The sequence below is a fragment of the Nycticebus coucang genome, chromosome 6, assembly GCF_027406575.1.
Source record: "Nycticebus coucang isolate mNycCou1 chromosome 6, mNycCou1.pri, whole genome shotgun sequence".
NCBI lineage: Eukaryota > Metazoa > Chordata > Mammalia > Primates > Lorisidae > Nycticebus > Nycticebus coucang.
In genome coordinates this window covers 78,097,704-78,122,318 of record NC_069785.1, presented here as the reverse complement: position 1 = coordinate 78,122,318, position 24,615 = coordinate 78,097,704, and the positions used below count along the sequence as shown (strand labels likewise).

Genomic DNA, 24,615 nt, shown 5'->3' with positions numbered 1-24,615 from the left:
ATCACGTAAGCCCAAGAGTTAGAGGTTGCTGTGAGCCATGTGACGCCACAGCACTCTACCTGAGGATGGTACAGTGACACTCTCTCTACAAAAAAAAATAAATAAATAAAAGATGGTCCCAATTCTATCCCACTATCCTAATAAATTATGAAAATTCATAAGTACCAGTATTTTGGCATAAAACCACGTATCCCACATTACCCATTTGTTTCTGGAAAAAGCACAAAAATTGTTAAGGTCAGGTCCTAAGTTTTGGATTGGAAAAATATAGCCACTATGGTTAAGAATGGAATGTGCTTCTAGTATAGTTTGGTAGGCATTGTTTTTGCTATAGATGGATCATAGAATACTTTTATGTGTCTCTCCTATCAGAGGCAAGAGCAGGCTACAGAAGAGAACGCTGGTGTACCTGTTGGCCCACACCTCTCACTTGCTTATGAAGATAAACAAATACTGGAAGATGCTGCTGCTCTGATTATCCACCATGTGAAGAGGCAGACAGGCATTCAGAAGGAGGACAAATACAAAATCAAGCAAATCATGCATCATTTCATTCCAGATCTGCTCTTTGCTCAGAGAGGTGATCTCTCGGATGTGGAAGAAGAGGAAGAAGAAGAGATGGATGTAGATGAGGCTACAGGGGCAGCTAAGAAGCACAATGGTGTTGGGGGCAGTCCCCCTAAATCCAAGCTAATGTTTAATAACACAGCAGCTCAAAAATTAAGAGGTATGGATGAAGTATATAATCTCTTCTACGTCAATAACAACTGGTATATCTTTATGCGGCTGCATCAGATTCTCTGCTTGAGGCTTCTGCGGATTTGTTCCCAAGCTGAACGACAAATTGAAGAGGAAAACCGAGAGAGAGAGTGGGAACGGGAAGTGCTGGGCATAAAACGTGACAAGAGTGACAGCCCTGCCATCCAGTTACGTCTCAAAGAACCTAGTGAGTTGCTTTTATTATAGGTTTATGGAGGATGTGTGGGTTTGAGGACCTCAGAACCTAGTTAGACTCAAGATTGCTCTTTTGTGAAGAAAGCATAGGCTTTAGACCTCTAGTTGGGTTCCGTAATTTATTGGTTGTGTGGCCTTACTTAAAACTCTTTGAATCTGTTTGTGGGAAAAATTCATTCTTATGGGGTACTGCTTGTTGCCTTGCAGGGTTACTTTTTGCAAAGCACCCTGGATAATGCTGTGATCATGGGTAATCAGTCAGCGATTAGTACTGACTTAGTATCAATTGCCATTAGTTTCCCAAATGGCAGCTCTCTGGGTTACTGCAAAGTCCAAGGACAGATAGAAACTAAAATGTCACAATCATTCCACTCCATGACAGAACATAAATTCCTGCTTCTCCATGGCTAAGACAGATGAGAATTTTCTCATATGTGTTTGGACAAGACTTCTGTTTAACTAGTGAGGTTCATTGGCTCATTGCTAATAAGTAGAAATCGTTATGGAAAGGAGATTGGAACTCTAGAGATGATGTGAGACAGTAGAAAAGGATGAATAGGAATGAAGATAGAGAAATCAGGAACAGTGTGGGTTAAGGAAACCATCGTTTGCAGTAAGTAATTCTGTGTTACTTCTAGATGACAGTTCAGTTCATAAATTAGGTACTTGAACTGTGAAGGAAAAGCTGTTTCATGAAGTCTTTCTTCGGGGCTCTTGAGGAAATAGCCAATCTGAGAAGTGTATCTTTTTTTTCCTTTTTCTTTTTTTAGTTTAGCTTATGTAGAAAGCTCATGTGTGGCCCCAGCTGCCTATCTCTTGATGAGTTTATGACACTGAAAGTTAATTCTAAAAGCCCTTGTCTGGGTTAGTTCTAGCTTGAAAGATATAAATTGTGTACCTCTTGGTGATTCCATCTGCTTGGGTAGAAATTAAGAGATAAAATGGCCTGATCCTGGGTGGCACTGATCTTGGCTTGACTACTGATTTGACCTGGTTTGAGGTTTACATAATTTGGTCTAGGGTGATAATGCCAACCCTCACCCTGATCATAGTCTGTGGTTTAGAGTCAATCTTTATTATGGCATAAGACATTTTTCATAGTCACAGCATATTTCAGAGGCTCATGTATTCTCTGGGACTAAACAGTGATAGTCTGTGATGAATGCAAGCTGTTTGCTTATTTTAAACAATTTTTCTGTTGTTCTGTCTTTAGTGATTCTGTTATACTTCAGATAAATGCAGATAGACTCAGTTTTGCTCTTAGCCTTTGTCCCCAGGACAAACAGGTAACCAGTTGATGAATTTTTTATAATTTTCTTTTAGCCAACTTTTTATCGAGGTACAACATATATAAAGTATATAAGCCAGAATTGTACAGCTCAGTGAATTTTTACAGCATAAACCGACCTGTGTTAAAAACACAGAGCAAGCAACCTAGAGCAGCTGGGCACTGCAGTGTACCTATCTGTACTTGGGGGTAGCTACAGCAGAAAGATTTCATAAAGCCAGCCTGGATGACATAGTAAGACCCTGTCTTAAGAAGTCCAGGTTCCATGCCTCACACCTCTAATCCCAGCACTTTGGGAGGCCAGAGCAGGGGAATCACTTAAGACCAGCCTGGGCAATACAGCCAGACCCCATCTTTAAAAAGTTTTTTTTTTTTTTTTTCTTAAGAAATATCTAGGTATGATGTCCTGCCTTGTAGTACTAGCTACTCAGGAGGTTGCAGTGAAAGGGTTGCTTGAGCCCAGGAGTTCAAGACTGCACCACTGTGCTCCATCATGAGCAACAAAGTGAGACCTTACGTCTTTCAAAAAGAAAAAAGACTCAGAACATAACCAGTACCCCAATAGCCTCCTACCACTATCTTGATTTCTAACACTAGAGATTAGATCTGCCTGTTTTCAAACTTTATATAAATGAATCTTATTTTAGTAAGCCAAAGGCAGGACTCTTTCACCATTCCTTGTGCCCTCTGCTAGTTGCCAGGTGTCTCCGTAACAACTGATAAGCTATATTTTAGCTAGTGGTTGAAATGAATCATGTATAACAAGTACAGATCATTTAATGCAATTTGTGAAGTACAGTGTTGCAAATCCATTTTTAAACAAAAGGACTTTGACAAATGCAGATTACTTTATTACTCATATAGGATTTAATTTGCACAGCTATTTTTTTCTTTTTGAGAGGTTTCCCAGCTCTAGGGTATGGCTGTATCTGCCTTTTCTCATCTGTACTTTATGCTTCATTGAAATAGCTATAGGAGCAAGTGACCCATGTAAAGAATGCTCTTGTACAGGCTAAAAGAGCAGATTCCTCTCTCAGCAGAGGAGCCAACAACTTTTTGAAGGACTAGCTTCCCTGGGATATTTTCTTCTCCTGTCATGCAGAGCCAGCAGTGCTATAAAGAAGTGTTTTCCTAGCATGGACAGTCAAAATGTTAGAAGTTGCAGAATCACTTTTCCTCTGACAGGCAGTGCTAGTGATTGTAGCCACTTGTCAGGTTTCATCTGTCCATCGTGGATTGAGTGGGCATGTTTGGAATACCTAGTATTCTTTCAGATGTCATTTAGGCTAGCTATAGGGTTGCTTGCACTCTAGCCTCCTCCTTTTCTTAGTAGGGTAAGGCCTCACCTATCCCATCTCTCCCACAGTGGATGTTGATGTAGAAGATTATTACCCAGCATTCCTGGACATGGTGCGGAGCCTGCTGGATGGCAACATAGACTCATCACAGTATGAAGATTCCCTGAGAGAGATGTTCACCATTCATGCCTACATTGCCTTTACCATGGACAAACTGATCCAGAGTATTGTCAGACAGGTGAGGGCATGCTGGAGCTAGAGTGGGTCTGGGAAGAAGTCCTTACTTAACAATGGATCAGGGAAAGAAAAGGCAGAATTTCTGTTAAAAAGGAAAGGTGATTTTCTCTGGGTGGCGCCTGTGGCTCCAAGGGGTAGGGCGCTGGCCCCATATGCCAGAGGTGGCGGGTTCAAACCTGGCCCCGGCCAAAAATTACAAAAAAAAGAAAGAAAGGAAAGGCAATTTTCTCCTGTAACAGTGTTCATGAGCATAGCTGAAGACAGGAAGAGGGGGTTAATGTGATGTCGTTATTTCTCATGTTAACAAAATGGGAGTGTTCCAGCCACATAATTGGCTCCTTTACTTTTCTTATTGTGAGCCTACTCTCAGACCCTTTCTTGTGGGCTACCTCTGGGCAGTACATTGGTTCTGACCCCAGCTCCCTGCCCTATTGGCACATATGTTACCTCGTCCGCCAGGATGAGCACATAGTGTGTAACATTTCCTCTTCCATAGGAGTTTTTATTCTATACACTTGCTTTGTTTGCTATTTGAAATTCTTCTTATGGTAAAGGTTTTATATAAATCTTTTATAGTACTTTGCCCACTCACTCTTCTGAGTTTCCCTCTTAGAACATTTTGGTTGGTTCTGTGTTTTTTTTCCTGTTGCCCCCTGAGAGGTTCTAAATATATAGTCTTTACAACAGTGATATCTTTTTAACAAATAGCTTGTAACACATGCGTTTCTTTTTTTTTTTTTTTTTTTTTTTTTTTGTGGTTTTTGGCCGGGGCTAGGTTTGAACCTGCCACCTCCAGCACATGGGACCAGCGCCCTACTCCCTGAGCCACAGGCGCCGCCCAACACATGCGTTTCTAATCCTCGGACTTGAATTCTGAACTCCCAAAGAGATCAGAGTCCATTGTTGGAATGCTACTTTTTTGTGTGTTTGTTCTTTGTTTTTGTTTTTGAGACCCAGTTTTACCTTTGTTTTACTACAAGTCTCCAATAAGGCTTTCTTTTTTTTCAACATCCTGTTCTGCAGCTTCCTTGGCTCTTTTTGCCCACATGCTGAAGAGCCTGGGCATTGACACAGGCCACGTGAAACCTTGAAGTTCTTTTCTTCCTCATTGAAGGTTCTGACTTCTCCATAAATGAATCTTGGCATGTTGGGGAAAGTTGTAAAGCAAATAGTTTATCCCTAAAAGTGAGTTATTAGGCCTTCTCATAAGGGGTCTAGATGCTGACTATCAGAAATCATTACACACTACCCTCAATGAACCCTCAACAATAAAAAAAAAAAAGAAAGAAAGAAAAAGGAAATCATTACACAAATACAGTCAGCTGTAGACATAATTTTTGTTGTTATTGTTGTTGTCATTGTTTGGCAAGCCAGGGCTGGATTTGAACCTGCCAGCTCTGGTGTATGTGGCTGGTGCCCTGGGTGCTGAGCCACAGGCACCAAGCCAGTAGACATAATTTTTGAGAGACTAATTTCTGTTAACTTCTCCTAAATTTGTATAAAATAGAGATTCCCCTGTGCTTAAGCAGTTTTTGCTCATAAGTTTGCTGATGTTACAGCTAGGAACAAAGTCTTCCTTGTCACCAGCATGGCTTTTTTTTTGAGACAGAGCTTCAAGCTGTTGCCCTGGGTAGAGTGCTGTGGCATCACAGCTCACAGCAACCTCCAACTCCTGGGCTCAAGTGATTCTCCTGCCTCTGCCTCCCAAGTAGCTGGGACTACAGGCGCCTGCCACAACGCCTGGCTATTTTTTTTGGTTGCAGCCGTCATTGTTGTTTGGCAGGCCCGGGCTGGATTCGAACCTGCCAGCTCAGGTGTATGTGGCCGGCACCTCAGCTGCTTGAGCCACAGGTGCTGAGCTGACAGTCTCACTTTTGTCACCCTCAGTAAAGTACTATGGCATCATATCTCATAGCAACCTCAAACTCTTGGGCTCAAGCAGCCTCCTGAGTAGCTGGGTGGGAGTATATAGGTGGCTGCCACAACACCCAGCTATTTTTAAAGACAGGGTTCTTGCTCTTGCTCAGGCTGTTTTTGAACTTGGGAGCTCAACCAATAAACCTGCCTTGGCTTCTCAGAATGCTAGAATTACAGGCATGAGCCACCATGCCTGGCTGCCAACACGGCCTTAAAAGAACTCCAATAGGCAGAGCAGGGTGGCTCATATCTGTAACCCTAGCACTCCGGGAGGCCAAGATTGGAGGATCACTTGAGTTCAGGAGTTCCAGACCAGCCTGAGCAAAGCAAGACCCTGTTGCTACTAAAAATAGATTAGCTGGGTATGGGGGCATGCACCTATAGTCATCCCAGCTATTTGGGAGGCTAACACAAGAGGCCCACTTGAGCCCAGGAGTTGGAGGTTACTGTGTGCTAGATTGATGCCATGACACTCTAGCCCAGGCAACAGAAACTCTGTCTCAAGAAAAAGTCCAATAAAACATGTTTCATAAGCCAGAGGTTGGTTTTTGAAATAAAAGATACAATTAGTTCATTTACTAGAAGCATCTAGTTAGGATTTTGAGTCAGTAACATACATACATACATATATATATATATATATATATATATATATATATATATATATATATATATATATATATGATCTCAACTCTTTTTTTTTTTTTTTTTTTTTTTTTATTGGCCAGGGCTGGGTTTGAACCCATCACCTCTGGCATATGGGGCCAGCACCCTACCCCTTTGAGCCACAGGCACCGCCCTCTCAATTCTTTTTTTATAGAAACATGTTTAATCCGGAAAAACCCAGAATCATTGATGTTTTAATACATGTCCAAGCCTCCCATCTTAAACTCCTTCAGTTGGAGGCATCTCTTCTCTCATTCTTCTCAACTCATTTGGTATTCCCCACAGACTTTATTATGAACTGGGAGTAGAACATACATTTCCAAGTCAAAGCCATATATTTATTTTACCTTTTCCAGGCTGATTTAAGAGGGATTCATTTTGAGAACAGAATAGGCCATGTCACAGACATCTATGTACAGAAGTCAAAATATGGCCACACCATGTAAAGAGTGGGCTACACATTTTATTTTTCTCCTGAATGCCTTCGTTCCAGACTTGTGCTCCATTGCTGTGCTTCTCTCTTCACACGGACATTGGGCACCTACTTCAGGCTTTTCCAGCCCTCAAAGGCTTTGGCTTGCCACAGTGGTGCCTCTGGCCCCAGCATTATTTGGCTTTTGCATACAGATGCTCCTCTGATGAAAATCTTCCAGATACTCTATGTGTCATTTCAAATTAGCAGGACAAAAAATCTCACCAGCTAGGCATGGGACCGGTCTTGCCTGGTTGTCCCAGACTTGTAGTGCTGCCTTTCCTACAGACTCAGGAAGGGGTCACATATCTAAAGAGAAGATGTGAGTGAGGAGTCAGTAGCATAGTCTACTTTGATAAGAAAATGTGAAGCAGGAAAATTATCTACATGGTAGAGATTATGCTTTGGGTGTACTCGTTTTCTCTTAAACACTATATTTTAAGCTTTTCCCTATGCTAATCAAGTCATCAAAGGCAGTATTTTAATGGTTGTATCTGAATCCATTTGATTCTAATTTATTTAACCTTCTGCAGTTGCTGGAGCCCTTGACCTTGCCCTATGTCCAGTTATCTACTAATACACATAATTGTCATTGAACACTTTATTTAATGTTAAAAATAAGTGGTTGTCATAGTTACACTTCAAAAAAAATGTACCGGCTCAGCACCTATAGCTCAGCAGCTGGGGAGCCAGCCACATACACTGGAGCTGGCGGGTTCAAACCCAGCCCGGGACTGCCAAACAACAATGACAACTACAACCCAAAAATAGCCGGGCTTTGTGGTGGGTGCCTGTAGTCCCAGCTACTTGGGAGGAAGCAAGAGAATCACTTGAGCCCAAGAGTTGGAGGTTGCTGTGAGCTGTGATCCCACGGTACTCTACCGAGGACAGCATATTGAGACTGTCTCAAAAAAAGAAAAAAAATGTATCTTCCTAAAAGTAAGATGGCTTGGTGGTTATGAGAATTTTAAAGCAAAATAGACAAATTGATACTAAAATTAACGTTTTACTTTCTTCCGCTTTTCACATTCTCTGTCATTTTGATGGGTAAAGTTTCATTTGTGGGAATTTTTATTTCAAATAGAAATACCTTATGACCTGTGAGAATGGGACTTCATTCCCTATGAACTGAAAGGTTCAGCTTTCTAGTCAGTTAGGTAGTTAAATAAGATTCTCATAAAAGTTATCAATTGTGACCTAGCATTGCATGGCTGGCCTGTATTGAAAGTTAGTTACTTTAGGGCAGCATCTGTGGCTCAACAGGTAGGGCACCAGCCCCATATACCGAGGGTGGCAGGTTCGAACCTGGCCCTGGCCAAACTGCATCAAAAAAATAGCTGGGTGTTGTGGCAGGCGCCTGTAGTCCCAGCTACTCGGGAGGCTGAGGCAAGAGAATCGCCTAAGCCCAGGAGTTGGAGGGTGCTGTGAGCTATGACGCTACGGCACTGTACTGAGGGTGATAAAGTGAGACTCTAAAAGAAAAAAACAAAAAGAAAATGACTTCGTTAGCTGAGTAAAGTGGCTCACTCTGTAATCCTAACATTCTGGGAGGCTAAGGTGAGAGGATCACTTGTGCTCAGGAGGTTCGTGTCTACCCTGAGAAGGGGAGACCCTGTCTCTACTAAAAATAGAAAAAATTAGCCCAGCTTTGTGGCAGGTGCCTGTAGTCCCAGCTACTCAGGAGACTGAAGCAGGAGGATTGCTTGAGCCCATGAGTTTGAGGTTGCTGTGAGCTAAGCTGACACTACTGCTCTCCACTCCACTATGGGCAACATGACATGGACCTACCTTGCTTTTGTGGTTCTCCAAGGCCTCTCTCTACCCCAGTTTACACAGCGAGTTTTTCCAACTTACATGAATCTGTCTCATAACAGCACATACCCTGCCTCTTGAGCCTGTTTCCCAGGGTAATTGTGAGGATCAAAGGAGCCATGTAAATTTATAGATCCTTAGAATTTTAAGTAAGTGACCCATTAATCTAAGTTACCTGGTTTTGCTTTTAAATAGATATGGAACTTTTATTCATGGACCAGTGATATGGTAGACAATCTTGGCTTGGTTATTCTCCAAGAAAATAACAATGGTTTGTGTGATTGATTTTCTAAAATTACTAGCCCCCTAAAAAATCCTTTTTTGAGTTGAATGACTGGATCAAAGGAAGGTATAACAGGAAAAAATAGTTTCTTGATTCACTAACAACTTGCCTCCACTTGATTCCAGCTGCAGCACATTGTAAGTGATGAGATCTGTGTGCAGGTGACTGACCTTTACCTGGCAGAAAATAATAATGGGGCCACCGGAGGCCAGCTGAACACACAGACTTCAAGGAGCCTCCTGGAGTCAACGTATCAGCGGAAAGCCGAGCAGCTTATGTCAGATGAGAATTGCTTTAAGGTGAGAGAGTTGCTCATGTAGCCAAGGACCTTGCTGGTGTAAATTGTTAGTACTCTGTAAACTAAGAGTTAAAGCCAGTGTTCTTTGACCCAGTGATACCAGTCCTGAAACTTTAGAATTCTAATGAGCTCATCAGAGGAAATATAAATAACTCGGAAAAGTGGAAGTAGGTATCTTTCCTGCCCTTAGAAAAGTTGGTTGTTGTCAGCTCAGTGCCTGTGGCTCAAGCGGCTAAGGTGCCAGCCACATACACCTGCACTGGCGGGTTCAAATCTAGCTCAGGCCTGCCAAAACAACAATGACAGCTGCAACTAAAAAATAGCCCAGCATTGTGGCAGGCACCTATAGTCCCAGCTACTTGGGAGGCGGAGGCAGGAGAATTGCTTGAGCCCAGGAGTTGGAGGTTGCTCTGAGTTGTGATGCCAAGGCACTCTACCCAGGGCAACAGCTTGAGGCTCTGTCTCAAAAAAAAAAAAAAGTTTATGATTTTTATAATTTTACATTTTATCTTTTTCTCTGAACATTTTTTGTATTATAATGCTTTATAATTTTTATTGTTGAAAAAATGTTTATGCAGGCCAGGTGCAATGGCTCATGTCTATAATCTTAGCACTCTGGGAGGCCAGAGCAGGTAGATTGCCTGAGCTCAGGAGTTCAAGACCAGCTTGAGCCAGTGAGAGACCCCTGTCTCTAAAAACAGCCAGGTGTTGTGGTGGGTGCCTATATAGTCCCAGCTACTTGGAAGGCGGAGGCAAGAGGATCGCTTGAGCTGAAGAGTTTGAGGTTATTTGCCACAGCACTCTACCTAGGGTGACAAAATTAGGCTGTCTCCAAAAAAAAAAAAAAGTTTATGCATTAAATCTGCGGCCATAATAAAAAAAAAATTTCAGGCCAGGCAAGATGGCTCACTTCTTTAATGATAGCACTTTGGGGGCTGAGGCAGGGGGATTGCCTGGGGACAAGCCTAAGCAGCCTGAGCAACATAATTGAGACCCTGTCTCTACTAAAAAGTTAAAATTAAATAGCTGGACATGGTGGCATTCGCCTATAGTCTTTACTACCTGGGAGCCTGAGGCAGGAGTATTGCTTAAGCCCAAGAGTTTGAGGTTGCTGTGAGCTATGATGATGCCATTGCTCCAGCCTCGGTGACAGAGCCAGACCCTATCTCCAAAAAAAAAAAAGAAAAAAGAAATAAACATAACGATTAATCTTTTTTTTTAAATCCTCCTACCCCACTTGGCTAGACTTTTCTTGAATACATATTTTCAAAGGGATTACACTAAGCAAAATGTTTTTTTTGTTTTGTTTTGTTTTTTTGCAGTTTTTGGCCAGGGCTGGGTTTGAACCTGCCACCTCAGGAATATGAGGCCGGCACCCTACTCCTTTGAGCCACAGGCGCCACTCAGCAAAATGTTTTTTAACTTAATTTTGCTGAACTAGCAAAGCCTCAGGTCTTCAACTACCTTTTTTTTTTTGTTTGTTTTTGCAGTTTTTGGCTGGGACTGGATTTTTTAACCCGCTGCCTCCGGTATATGGGGCCGGCGCCCTACTCCTTGAACCACAGGCACTGTCCAACTCCTTTTTTTTAATGGGTATTTAGTAGTATAGAGAATTAATGCTTTTACTATTGCTGAGCATTAGGCTGTTTCCAGTTTTTCAGCATTATAATGGCTAATTATAAAAGAAGATAGTTGGGAACAACCTAGATGTCCACCCTACTGTGGGGATTGGTTAAGGAAAGCCTGTTATGAATACTGGATGGCATATTTTGCAGTTCTTAAAAGTAAATTATACAAATGCAGGGTTTTTCCCCTCTCATTTATTTTAGAAGTAACTATGTTTGTGTGTGTGATTGTTGTTTTTTCCATTAGTAAACAAGAACATAAATTTGTAAATTTTTCTAACAGATAGGAATATTTAAATCTTCTTTAAAAGAACACTGAGAGCCAGATCTTGCATCTGGTACTTTGTCTTTATTAACTAGTGATTTGTGATTTCTCAAAGCCACTCTCTCAATTTGTTTTCTCCCTGTGTAAAATGAAGAAGGTTGAAATAAATAATTCTCCAGTTTCTTTCCAGCTCTAATCTTCTCTGTGTGCTTCTGATAGTTACCTTGCCTATAGAAAGCCCTTACACCTTGAAAACCCCAGGGTTCTCAAGGGGAGAGCCTTGTGCCATCACTGTTGATAGTTTTATGCAAAATATGGTGCGTTTGCCTTTAGCAGTGTGTTGCTTTAAAGTATGAATTTTTAAAAAATCATATAACATTAGCAGAACTCAATTTTAAGAATTTCAAAGCCAGGCCTAGTGGCTCATGCTATAATCCTAGCACTCTGGGAGGCCGAGGCAGGGGCATTGCCTGAGCTTACGGATCCGAGACCAGCCTGAGCAAGAGTGAGACACACACACAGCCCCAACCCCTGTCTCTAAAAAATAGCTGGGTGTTGTAGTGTGTGCCTATAGTCCCAGCTACTTGGGAGGCTGAGGCAAGAGAATTGAGTAAGTCCAAGAGTTTGAGGTTGCTGTGAACTGTGACGCCACAGCACTCTACCCAGAGTAACATAGTTAGACTCTGTCTAAAAAAAAGCACTTACTAACATTATTCATATTTTTTTGTTCCTTATTTCAAGGATATTTAGATTTCTTCCATAGTCTTTATTGCAGTATAAATGTAAATTGTTCATCTTTGTTGTATTTAATGTTTTCCACTTAACTTTGGTATGAAATTTTCTTTATTACTTTTTCCTCTATCTAGATTTGTTTATATCTTTATATTAAGTCCTATTAGTTGAAAAGGCATTGACATTTTATGCCATATTTCTAATGAAAAGAATACTTGTTTTGGGGGTTTTTTTTGTAGAGACAGAGTCTCACTTTATTGCCCTTTTAGTGCTGTGGCGTCACAGCTCACAGCAACCTCCAACTACTGGGCTTAGGCGATTCTTTAGTCTCAGCCTCCCGAGTAGCTGGGACTACAGGGACCCACTACAACGCCCGGCTATTTTTTGGTTGCAGTTTGGCCGGGGTCTGGTTTGAACCCACCACCCTCGGTATATGGAGCCAGCGCCCTACTCACTGAGCCACAGGCGCCGCCCAGTATACTTGTTTTTAAAAGCACTCTTTACTGGCATTGATTATTGTTTTATTAAAGACATTTGAAACAGGATACTTTTTGTTCTAAGATAATTTCGTTTTACTGGTGGCAAGAATGGACTTTGCTTTTTTTATCACTGGCTTTTGCATATCTTCATTATCTCTGCAATTGGAGCAAAGTTTTATAACTTTTGCCCCTTCATCTCCAACCCCTGAGAAGATGGGTTATAGCTTTGGAAATGATCTTTTGTTTACACTCAGGTTTTCTTATTTGCAGCTTATGTTCGTTCAGAGCCAAGGCCAGGTTCAGTTGACCATTGAGCTTCTGGACACAGAAGAGGAAAATTCCGATGACCCTGTGGAAGCAGAGGTATGGGCAAGTACACAGAGCCCTTATGTCCTGACAAGTCCTGATCGTTTGCCCAGTCACCCTCTCCAAGGCCCATCTACCTTAGGCCCATTTAAGGATCAGAACCAGGATGCTTAAAGTATGGATCAGGGGTCCTCAAACTGCAGCCCACAGGCCACATGAGGCGGTATAATTGTATTTGTTCCCGTTTTATTTTACTTCAAAATAATATATGTGCAGTGTGCATAGGAATTTGTTCATAGATTTGTTTTTTTTTTTAACTGTAGTCCGGCCCTCCAATGGTCTAAGGGACAGTGAACTGGCCCCCTGTTTAAAAAGTTTGAAGACTCCTGGTCCAGACACCTTTTCCACTGAATAAAAGGGCTGCTTGGGTATAGATGAGGACCTCATCTTTCACTCAGTGAAGCTATCTCCTCTGAGGAAGTTTTGTGGTTGACTGCTTTCTAGCTTTTTCCTAATGTATAAGAAACAACAACTGAGGTGCCATCTTCCCAGTGTCATCTTGATCCTTTGAGTCATGTTTCATTTTTATTGGACAGACGAAGCTAGGAGTTCTCAGCCCACAGAGTAGATGGAGAAATGGATTATCTTAGTTGAGTCTCGTAGGCTATATGTATGATGTCGGGAGGACATGCAGGGAGACTAACGTGAATATTGACTTGTTGCCAAACGTTTCAATTGTTTTTCTTCAAGAGATGCCAGAAATCCTTATTTTCAAGTGAAGAATCCATCCGCCACTGTATATTCTGTTCTTTAACAAAGGCCTCTGTGATGAAATAAAACTTGTCAGTGAGCCACCTTCTAACCATGTATGACTTATGATAACGTGAGCATCTCAGAGAAAGGTGTGGTATTGATGGCTAACAGAATTTTTAATCTGTGTTCCAATACCACATCATAACAAGCATGTCATTATGGAAAGAGACTTCACGGATCTTGAAATTTATTGGTTTTAGACATCTTAGTCAGGATTTACTACACTAACCGATGAGGCTGAAGCTCGGGTTTGTGGTCTTTCTCCACCTCTGTTTTGTGTTTACCGTCCTAGCGCTGGTCAGACTATGTGGAGCGATACATGAATTCTGATACTACCTCTCCTGAGCTTCGAGAACATCTGGCACAGAAACCAGTATTTCTCCCAAGGTAAGTGAGCTGAGTCACTTGTCAGCATTATATATAATACTTGTGCACAGTTGAGGAAATGGAGAGTTGAATGACTTTCCGATTCTTGGTTCTCACTCATTCTGTTCATTTGTTCTATCTGCTGAGGATGCTATTTCAATGTCTGTATGGCTGTTACTACATGTGTTTACCTGGAGCACGGGTCAAAGCATCAGGGAGATGAAAGTTTTAGAGAAATCCGCAATTACTTCTCTACATTGGATGTGAATGAATATAGGTTCACAGGACTCAGCATGTAATCATACCTATAACTGATTTATTTACAGCAAAAACCCAAGGGAAAAGTTGCCTGTGGCAGAGTTGGAGGAAGCCAACTCAAGCTTCCAAGAGTCTCTCCCAGTGGAGTCACGCAGGATGCTCTAATTCCTCCAACAAGAAGTTGTGACAACACATATGAAATACTGTCTACCAGGGAAGCTCATTAGAGACTGCACCACATTTTATTTTGTTTTGAGACAGAGTCTTACACTATCCCCTGGGTAAAGTGCTGCAGCTTCATAGCTCACAGCAACCTCAAACTCGTGGGCTCAAGCAGTCCTCTTGCATCAGCATCCCCAGTAGCTGGGACTACACAACACCCAGCTAGTTTTTGTGTGTGTGTGTGTATATATATATATATATATATATATATATTCTTTAAGAGACAGCCTCTCTCTCTGTCACCCTCGGAGGAGTGCTGTGGTGTCACAGCTCACAGCAACCTCCAACTCCTGGGCTTAGGTAATTCTCTTGCTTCAGCCTCCCGAGTAGCTGGGACTATAGGCAACCACCACAACGCCTGGCTATTTTTTTGTTGCAGTTTGGCCAGGGCCGGTTTGAACCCACCACCCTCGGTATATGAGGCTGGCGCCCTACCCACTGAGCCACAGGCACCGCCCTAGTTTTTATATTTTTAGTAGAGTTGGGGTCTATGTTTGCTCAGGTTGGTCTCGGACTCCTGAGCTCAGGCAGCAGTCCATCTGCCTCAGCCTCCCAGAGTGCTAGGATTATAGGCGTGAGCTACCTTGCCTGGTCTGTACCAGGGTTTTTATGGCATTCTGGTCATATAGGTACTCTATGCCTAGTTTGTACCAAAATTCCAAACTCTCAGAAGGAAAGCAAGTTTTCAACATAAGCCATAGTTGGTACAAACAGTTTAGGTACTGTGAGCTACTAACGTAATTTAGAGAATAGTAGAAACTTTCCCAAAATACAAGATCTCAGACCCCAGCCAAGGGCCAGTCTTATTTTATAAGCAGGACTTTCAAAGGTTAGCAATCTTAGACCTACTATGTCAACATTTTTTTTCTTCCTTGAGACAGAGTTCTGAATATAATCATATCGTCATAGCTCACTACAACCTCAAACTTCTGGGCTCAAGCAGTCCTCCTGTCTCAGCCCCCTGAATAGCTGACTCTACAAGCATGTGCCACCATACTTGGCTAATTTTTCTATTTTTTGTAGAGATGAGGTCTTGCTATATTTATTGCTCAGGCTGATCTCAAACTCCTGGCCTCAAGCAATCCTTCCACCTTCGCCTCCCAGAGTGTTAACATTACAGGGATGAACTTACACACACACATACACACCTACCTATTAACTTTTTTCTGCACAGAATTTAAAAAATTTTCCCCCATATACAGGCAAATTGTAATGCTGGCCCTCTTGGTATGAAAACAAATTTCAGAAATAAAACTAGATAAAGTGGGCGGTGCCTGTGGCTCAGTCGGTAAGGCGCCGGCCCCATATACCGAGGGTGGCGGGTTCAAACCCGGCCCCGGCTGAACTGCAACCAAAAAATAGCCGGGCGTTGTGGCGGGCGCCTGTAGAGTCCCAGCTGCTTGGGAGGCTGAGGCAAGAGAATCGCCTAAGCCCAGTAGTTGGAGGTTGCTGTGAGCTGTGTGATGCCATGGCACTCTACCAAGGGCCATAAAGTGAGACTCTGTCTCTACAAAAAAAAAAAAAAAAAACTAGATAAAGTGACTTTGTTCCTTCCTAAAAGTTTAGAATTGAAATCTCATGTCTTAACATTTCCAAAATGTTATCTTCCTGGTATTATTAGACTTAATTCCCTAATGAGAACGTGGAGAAAGGGTACCTGCAAAGAAAAACCTTGCAGGTTCTCCAGTCATGCATTCATTTATTTAATAGATTTCAAGTATTTGCTCTGTGTCAAGGCCCCCTCACAACACAACAGACATAGTCTACAATCAGGTGTGTCCGACTTGTGGCCTACAAACCAGTTGTGGATTTTGTGAGGACTTCTTTTTTGCTTATCTGTGATGGTGGATGTCATGAAATTTAAGCACAGAATTTTTTGTTTTGTTTTGTTTTTTTGCTTGTTAGTTTTTGTTAGTGTTTGTGTATTTAATGTCTGGCCCAAGACAGTTCTTCTCTTGGTGTGGTTCAGAGAAGCCAAAAGGTTGAACACCCTTTTGACAATTACCGTAAACATACATACTATTAATGTATTTCTCACCAGATTGGCAGAGTTCTAAAAAGATTTATAATCTGTATTACAGAAGATGTTAGGGGCACTCTAATATATTATAAGAAAAGAAATTGATACAGTCATTCTGAGGATAGGTCAGTTAAAATGCATGGAATGTTCACCCTAGAACTTCAGTTTCTAATGATTTGTTTGTCTTTAAGATTCTGAGTCTTTTTGGCCTTGAGACCCAATATTCTCTAATAAGAGAGCTTGAATATTCCAGAGACCTTTTATTTATGTGGATTGTGCTAGTAATATTTTTCATGTTAAAAATCAAAGCTGAATTGGTAACTGTGGAAATTTTTCTTTGATATAATAAGAAAACTATCAGTGGCTCAGTGCCTGTAGCTAGGGCGCCAGCCACATACACCAGAGCTGGTGCGTTCGGATCCAGCCCGGGCCTGCCAAACAACAATGACAACTACAACCAAAAAAATAGCCAGGCGTTGTAGCGGGCGCCTGCAGACCCAGCTACTTGGGAGGCTAAGGCAAGAGAATCACTTGAGCCCAGGAATTGGAGGTTGCTATGAGCTTTGATGCCATGGCACTCTACCCAGGGCAACAGCTTGAGGCTCTGTCTCAAAAAAATAAATAAATAAAATAAAATTTAAAAAAAAATACTATCAGTGGTAGTTGGTAGTTTTTAAAAGGTTACTTGTAATATCAATCCAGATATCAATGAATTTTTCATTTAGTTAACCCATTGGTTTATCTTGTACTTCGAGTGAATCTTTTTTCATTCATGATTTTGTAACTTCATGCAATTGGTGATTTCAAAACTAGCTTATTTAAGGCCAAGCAAGCTGGCTCATGCCTGTAATCTCAGCTCTCTGGGAGGCCAAGGTGGGTGGATTCAGATCACAGTTTCAAGACCAGCCCAGAGCAAGACCCCATCTCTCAAAATAGCTAGGCATTATGGTGGGTGCCTGTAGTTCCAGCTACTTAGGAGGCAGAGATGAGAATCACTTAAGCCCAAGAGTATGAGGTTGCTGTGAGCTATGAGGCCACAGCACTCTACCAAGGGCAGCAAAGTGAGACTCTCTCCAAAAAAAAAAAAAAACCTAGCTCACTTAAGACATGAAGACCTACTAAATATCGACACATTTTACAATACCCCCCACCCCCCACCAGAATCTCATTCATTAATATCACCATTGTCTTGTCAAACACATCTTCCAAGTATTGGGAACGTATCAAGCTCAGGCTGGTGGATCCCAGCTTTACCAAAATTCCTACTTTTGTTTGAAAATTTAAATCTTACTAATGACAACGTTGTTTACCTTGGCGTGATAGGTCCCTTATTCATTTTTGAGAAATTATCTACCAATTCTTGGCTAAAGCTAAATTGAGCCAGTCATTCTTTCAGGTGCAAATGGTGATCCATTTATAAATCAAGCAATTACTTAAGTGCTTTTCTCCAAGAATACCATTGTACTTTAGTACACTGAAGTTATGTGTAGTTCCCATTTTATCATACAACGTGTCAAAAATGATATGAATGGAGGGGATGGGATTTAATTTTTTTAATGTTATTCCTTGCCTTTATATGGTATAAGGGCAAAAAATGTTATTGCTTCTTTTTTTTTTTTTTTTTTCTGAGAGTCTCACCATGTCACCTTCAGTATAGTGCCGTGGCACCATAGCTCACAGCAATCTCAAACTCTTGGGCCCAAGCGGTTCTCTTGCCTCAGCCTCCCAAGTAGCTGGGACCATAGGCGCCCACCACAACACCCGGCTATTTTTTTGTTGTTGCAGTTGTCATTGTTGCTTAGCTGGCCCAGGCCCAGTTCAAACCCTCCACCCTTGGTGTAGGTGGCTGGCGCCGTTACCACTGTACTATGGGCACCCAGCCATGTTATTTCTTCTTCATCAAAGACATTGTTAAGTGAAACTGGCCTTTTCCCTTAATGTCAGTGTATGGTCAGAACAGAATACAAAGTACAGTTTGGCCCAACCACCAGCATTTTTTTCACCATTACTTTTATACAGCCAGTACAAATCAAAACAGTGAAAAAGGCAAATAGTCAGGCAGGTCAGGTGGCTTACACCTGTAATCCTAGCACTTGGGAGACCGAAGCAGGTGGATTGCCTGAGCGCACCAGTTCAAGACCAGCATGGGCCAGAGTGAGACCTCATCTCTCAAAATAGCCAGGCGTTGTGGTAGGCCCCTGTAGTCCCAGCTACTTGGGAGGCTGATATAAGAGAATCGCTTAAGCCCAAGAGTTTGAGGTTGCTGTGATACTATGGCACTCTACTGAGGGAAACAAAGTGAGGCTCCGTCTCAAAAAAAAAGGGGGGAGGCCAAATAATATTTTCATATTAGTGTTGATCTCACTGACATCCTGTAGGGGTCCTGGGGACTCCCCACCAGGGTCATTGGATAAAAGAATTATTGTCCTGTAAAAATATATGCATACAAAGATATTCAATGAAGCAATGTTTTTAGTAGCAAAGTAAGTATGGGATGCCGATATAATTGTCTAGCCGATAGCCTTGTTCCACTAGATGTTGAAAAGACTTAGCACCCCACACCAAGGGCATCCATTGATGAGATTAATTATCTTCTTTCCTATGTGTGTAGAATGGCACTAGTTTGTAATGTCTTCATGAGAATTTTTAAAAATAGACACTCAGGGCTTGGCGCCTGTAGCTCAAGCCGCTAAAGTGCCAGCCACATACACCTGAGCTGGCAGGTTTGAATCCAGCCCAGGCCCGACAAACAACGATGACGGCTGCAACCAAAAAATTAGCCAGGCATTGTGGCGGGCGCCTGTAGTCCCAGCTACATGGGAGACAGAGACAGGAGTATGGCTTGAGCCCAAAAGTTGGAGGTTGCTGTGAGCTATGATGCCACGCCACTCTACCCAGGTTGACAGCTTTGAGGCTCTGTCTCAAAAAAAAAAAGCCACTCAGATAATTTTTTATTATGTGCTTCAGTTAAGGACCTCAGTTGAGAGAGGCTGTTAAGGAATGGTTTAATTGGGGTACGTTCCTCTGCAACAGTTAGAGATAATGTGCCAATTTTATGTAGTGAAATTTAAAAACAATCTTCATGACAATAAGTGAAAAGTTGTGGACAAAATACGTAGTATGATCCTATTTCTTTTAAAAATAAACCTTAGTGGTGCCCGTAGCTCAGTGGCTAGGGCACCAGCCAATACACCCAAGCTGGTAGATTCGAACCCGGCCTGGGCCAGCTAAACAACAATGACAACTGCAACAACAAAAAAATAGCCAGGAGTTGTGGCAAGCACCTGTAGTCCCAGGTACTTGGGAGGCTGAGGCAAGAGAACTGCCTAAGTCTGAGAGCTGGAGGTTGCTGTGAGCTGTGACAGTACAGCACTCTACTGAGGGCGACAAAGTAAGACTCTATCTCTAAAAAAATTAAAAAAAAAAAACCACAAAGCAGAACTATAGGGCTGGGCGCAATGGCTCATGCCTGTAATCCTAGCACTCTGGGAGGCTGAGGCATGTGGATTGCCTGAACTCACAGGTTCAAGACCAGCCTGAGCAAGAGCAAGACCCAGCCTCTTTAATATAGCTGGGCATTTTGGCAGGTGCCCGTACTAGGGAGGCTGAGGCAAGAGGATCACTTGAGCCCAAGAATTTGAGGTTGCTGTGAGCTATGACGTCAAGCTTTCTACCCAGGGTGACCAAGTGAGACTCTGTCTCAAAAAAAAAAAAAAAAAAGGGAAGGCTTTTAATCCTAGCATTCTGGGAGGCCAAGGCAAGTAGATTGCTTGACCTTAGGAGTTGGTGACCATTCTAAGCCAGAGCAAGACCTCATCTCTAAAAATAGCCTGGTGTTGTGAGGCCACCTGTAGTCCCATCTACTCAGGAGACTGAGGCAAGAGAATTGCTTGAGCCCAAGAGTTGGAGGTTGCTGTGAGCTGTGATGCTACATAAATTCAAAGAGGCCTAGAAGTTTCAAATTATAACTGCTAACAAGTGGCTGCCTCTACCAAGGCAAATGGGATTGGAGAAGTGTAGGTAGGGAATTTGTTGAAGATTTCTACTTTTCTATGTATCCTTGTAGTTGAAATTTTTTTTACACAATAAAACCATCAAACATTTTTGTATATATGTAACTAATAAGGACAACTCATTTGGGGGGAGTCATGGGTATCTGTCTCGATGAGCTCTCATCCTGTAGGACTCTTCTGCTCTGTAGGAATCTTCGGCGGATTCGGAAATGTCAACGTGGTCGAGAGCAACAGGAAAAGGAAGGGAAGGAAGGAAACAGCAAGAAGACCATGGAGAATGTAGATAGCCTGGATAAGCTAGAGTGTAGATTCAAGCTGAATTCCTACAAGATGGTGTATGTGATCAAGTCAGAGGACTACATGTATCGGAGGACTGCCTTGCTCCGGGCCCATCAGGTAAGAACGAGTCACTGGAATTTCTCTACACATTTCTTTCTCCTACTAGGACTAGGGAAGTGATTCTTCTTTCTTTATGAAAACCTGTTTTGACCAGTTGCAGTGGTTCATGCCTGTAATCCCAGCACTTGGGAGGCCAAGGTGGGTGGACTACCTGAGCTCATAGGTTCAAGACCAGCCTGAGTGGCTCGGCACCTGTAGCTCAAGAGGCTAGGGCACCAGCCACACACACCGGAGCTGGCAGGTTCGAATCCAGCCCAGGCCTGCCAAACAACAAGGACAACTACAACCAAAAAATAGCTGGGTGTTGTGACGGGCACCTGTAGTCCCAGCTACTTGGGAGGCTGAGGCAAGAGAATTGCTTAAGCCCAGGAGTTGGAGGTTGCTGTGAGCTGTGACACTACAGCACTCTACCCAAGGCAATAGCTTGAGACTCTGTCTCAAGACAAAAAAAAAGACCAGCCAGAGCCAGACCTCATCTCTAAAAATAGCCAGGCGTAGAGCAGCACCTGTGGCTCCAGGATTAGAGCGCCAGGTCCGTATACCGGGGTGGCGGGTTCAAACCCCACCCTGACCAAAACTGGAAGAAAAAAAAATAGCCAGGCGTGGTGGCAGGCACCTATAGTCCCAGCTGCCTTGGGAGGCTGAGGCAAGAGAATTGCTTAAGCCCAGGAGTTTGAGGTTGCTGTGAGCTGTGACGCCACAGCACTCTACCAAGGGTGACCAAGTGAGACTGTCTCCAAAAAAAAAAAAAAAACTGTTTTTGGAGCTGAATATTGTTGAGGGAGCACATTTATTACTTTGCTATGTAAAAAAGATGCTATAACAACATACCACAGACTGTGTGGCTTAAATAATAGACATTTATTGTCTTGCAGTTTTAGAGGCCAGAAAGTCCAAGGTTAGGGTATTGGCAGCGTTGATTACTTCTGAGAGCTGTGAGGGAGAATCTGACACTTTATTGGCCATCTTTGGCATTCTTGAGTAGATCCCTGCCTTTATTTTCATATGGTACCTGTGTGACTGTGTCCAAATAAGGTAATGTTCTGAGTTCTGTAGACTGTCCTCAGTACTGAGTACTAGGACTTCAACATACAAATTTGGGTTGAAGGGCCAGGTGCAGTGGGTCACACCTGTAATCCTAGCACTCTGGGAGGCTGAGGTGGATGGATTGACGGAGCTCACAGGTTTGAGACCAGCCTGAGCAAGAGCAAGATCCCCATCTCTAAATAGCCGGGCACCTGAGTAGTCCCAGCTAAGAGACTGGGAGGCTAAGATAATCACTTGAGCCCAAGAGTTTGTTGCTGTGAGCTATGATGCCATGGTACTCTACCAAGGGCAACAAAATGAAACTCTTCTCAATAAGGAAAAAAAATGGGGTTTAGGGGGCACAATTCAACCCACATAAGCAGCAGGTAAATACCTGGTGACACTTTCTTCTGGTGAAGCTATTCCCTATTCCCAACATATACATTTCAAGCAGTGTCTGAATTTTTTTTTTTTTTTGAGACAGAGTCTCACTTTGTCACCTGCAGTAGAATGCGCTGGTGTCATAGCTCATAGCAAACTCAAACTGTTGGGCTCAAGTGATCCTTTTGCCTCAGCTTCCCAAGTAGCTGGGACTACAGGTGCCTGCTACAACACCTGGCTATATTTTCTTTTAGAGACAGGTCTGGTCTCGAATCCGTGAACTCAGGCAGTCCACCAGGCCTGGCCCCAGCGTCTGATCTTCTACTGTGTGAATCCTACCTATTTTCACATTATACCCCAGTTTTGAGACCACCTGGGTACGTTTATGTACCAGATGTTATGGCAGGCCTTGCTTTCATTAGAGGAGGCTTCTGTAAGGAGGTGATGTGTGAGGCCTGAATAATGACAAGGAGCTAACCTAATGAAAAGTTGAGGGCACGTGTTTGCTAGGCAAAAAAAAAAAAAAAAAACGCAATGCAAGGCTGGGAGAGAGGAAACGGCTTGGCTTGGCGTCATAGCACACAGCAACCTTAAACTCTTGGGCTCAAGTGATTCTCTTGCCTCAGCCTCCTAAGGACTTGGCATGCTTTAGAAACTGAAAACACCATTGTGGCCCAAGGCTACCTTCATAACTTATATGAAGTTAGGATAGACAGGGGCCACAGTACTTGTGCCTCATAGGCCAAGGTTTGGATTTTGTCAAAAGTGCTTTGGGACATCATTGACAAAGATAGCTTGGACTTCAGACTTCTGTGAGGGAGTGAGTGTGGCTACAAAGTTGTAAAGCACTCAAAAGGCTGTCCTTGTTCCAGTGAGATATAATAGCTATCCAGACTACTGGGATGGCAGTAGCATTGTAGGAATTGGATTGTAGATATTCAGAAATATAATTGACAGGATGTGATGGTGGATCAAATGTTGGGAGGTAAGCAAAAGGAGGACATCAAGGCAGATGACTGATTTGGGGGGTTGGTGGGGTTTTTGTTTCTGCGTAATCTGAAAGTTTAGGCGTTCATTTGTTAATAGGAAAGAGTCAGGAGGTGCCTGCGGCTCAGTGAGTAGGGCGCCAGCCCCATATACCTAGGGTGGTGAGTTCGAACCTGGCCCTGGCCAAACTGGAAACAAAAAATAGCCGGGCGTTGTGTCGGTCGCTGTGACGCCACAGCACTCTACCAAGGGTGACAAGGTAAAAAGACTCCATCTCTTAAAAAAAAAAAAGGCAGGTGAAACACTCTGTTTTGAACTAACATTTGAAAGAACTGTGAAAGAGTAAAGAGGATGTTGAGTGAGCAGTTTAATATGCAGTTGACCCTTGAACAACACAGAGGTTGGAATGCTGACCCTCCTTTCTCACACAGTCAAATCTGGGCATATCTTGTTGTTGTTTTTTTTCTTGAGATAGTCTCAAGTTGTGGTCGTGGGTAGAATGCTGTGGCATCACAGCTCACAGCAACCTCTAACTCTTGAGCTTAAACAGTCCTCTTGCCTCAGCCTCCCAAATAGCTGGGACTACAGGCGCCCACCACAACGCCTGGCTATTTTTTGGTTGTAGTTGTCATTGTTGTTTGGCAGTTTGGGCGAGATTCAAACCCACCTACTCTGCCTTAGCCGCTTGAGCTACAGGTCCCAAGCCTAGGCATAACTTGACATCCCAAAAACTTAATAGCCACTGTTGACCAGAAGCCTTACTAATAGTATAAACAGTTTATTAATACATGTTATAGGTTTTATAACTGTATATATGAATATACTATATTCTTACAGTAAGGTTAAATTGGAGAATAGAAAATGTTAAAATCTTAAGGAAGAGAAAATACATTTACTGTTCATTAAGTGGAAGTGGATGATCATAAAGGTCTTCATATCAAGTGGGAAGAGGAATGAGGAAGAGGCTGCAGTCCAGAAGAAAATTTGCATATAAATGGCCCCACATAGTTCAAACCCACCTTGTTTAAGGATCAGCTATACTATCTTTCTTGGCACTGAGTGTAACTGCTATGTGTTGTGTGTCTATATGTCTCCGATTCAAATTCTTCAGGGAGCTGGGCAACACCAATTTTATCTTTGTATCCCATACTATGCTTACACGTGGCCACCAGGAAGTATTTAGTGAGTGCAGAGGTGGGAACATAATACTCCACTGAAGATCTGCTGTGCTTTGGACTCTTCTAGCAAGGGTGGGGTAATACAGTCAAGGGAGAGTGGGTTTTAAGCCTTTTGCTTTTCACTGTCTTAGAAGTGGATCTCCATGCCAACAGAAGTGACTAATACCTGTAGCTTACTGTAGCTGGCTTAAAATGCAGATTTGTGGAACCAAGAAAATCTGTATTTTTACATGTTCCCCAGTCATATTGATGCATGCTAAAATTGAACAGTGAGCTTGTTCTGCTCAGAGCCTGTGTTGACATTTCTTTGGGGGCTTTAT

At 42.6% G+C, this 24,615-nt stretch overlaps 1 protein-coding gene across 3 annotated transcripts in view; it reads left to right on the top strand.

Moving 5' to 3' along the window:
- Positions 1-24,615, top strand: part of SIN3A (SIN3 transcription regulator family member A) — a 90,580-nt gene that overhangs the window by 64,293 nt on the left and 1,672 nt on the right. For all 3 annotated transcript variants that reach the window (XM_053595985.1, XM_053595984.1, XM_053595983.1), the window contains exons 15-20: positions 373-946; positions 3,609-3,778; positions 9,053-9,226; positions 12,597-12,689; positions 13,738-13,832; positions 20,513-20,720. In XM_053595985.1, coding sequence (XP_053451960.1) covers positions 373-946; positions 3,609-3,778; positions 9,053-9,226; positions 12,597-12,689; positions 13,738-13,832; positions 20,513-20,720 — 1,314 coding nt within the window. The remainder of the gene's footprint in view (positions 1-372; positions 947-3,608; positions 3,779-9,052; positions 9,227-12,596; positions 12,690-13,737; positions 13,833-20,512; positions 20,721-24,615) is intronic.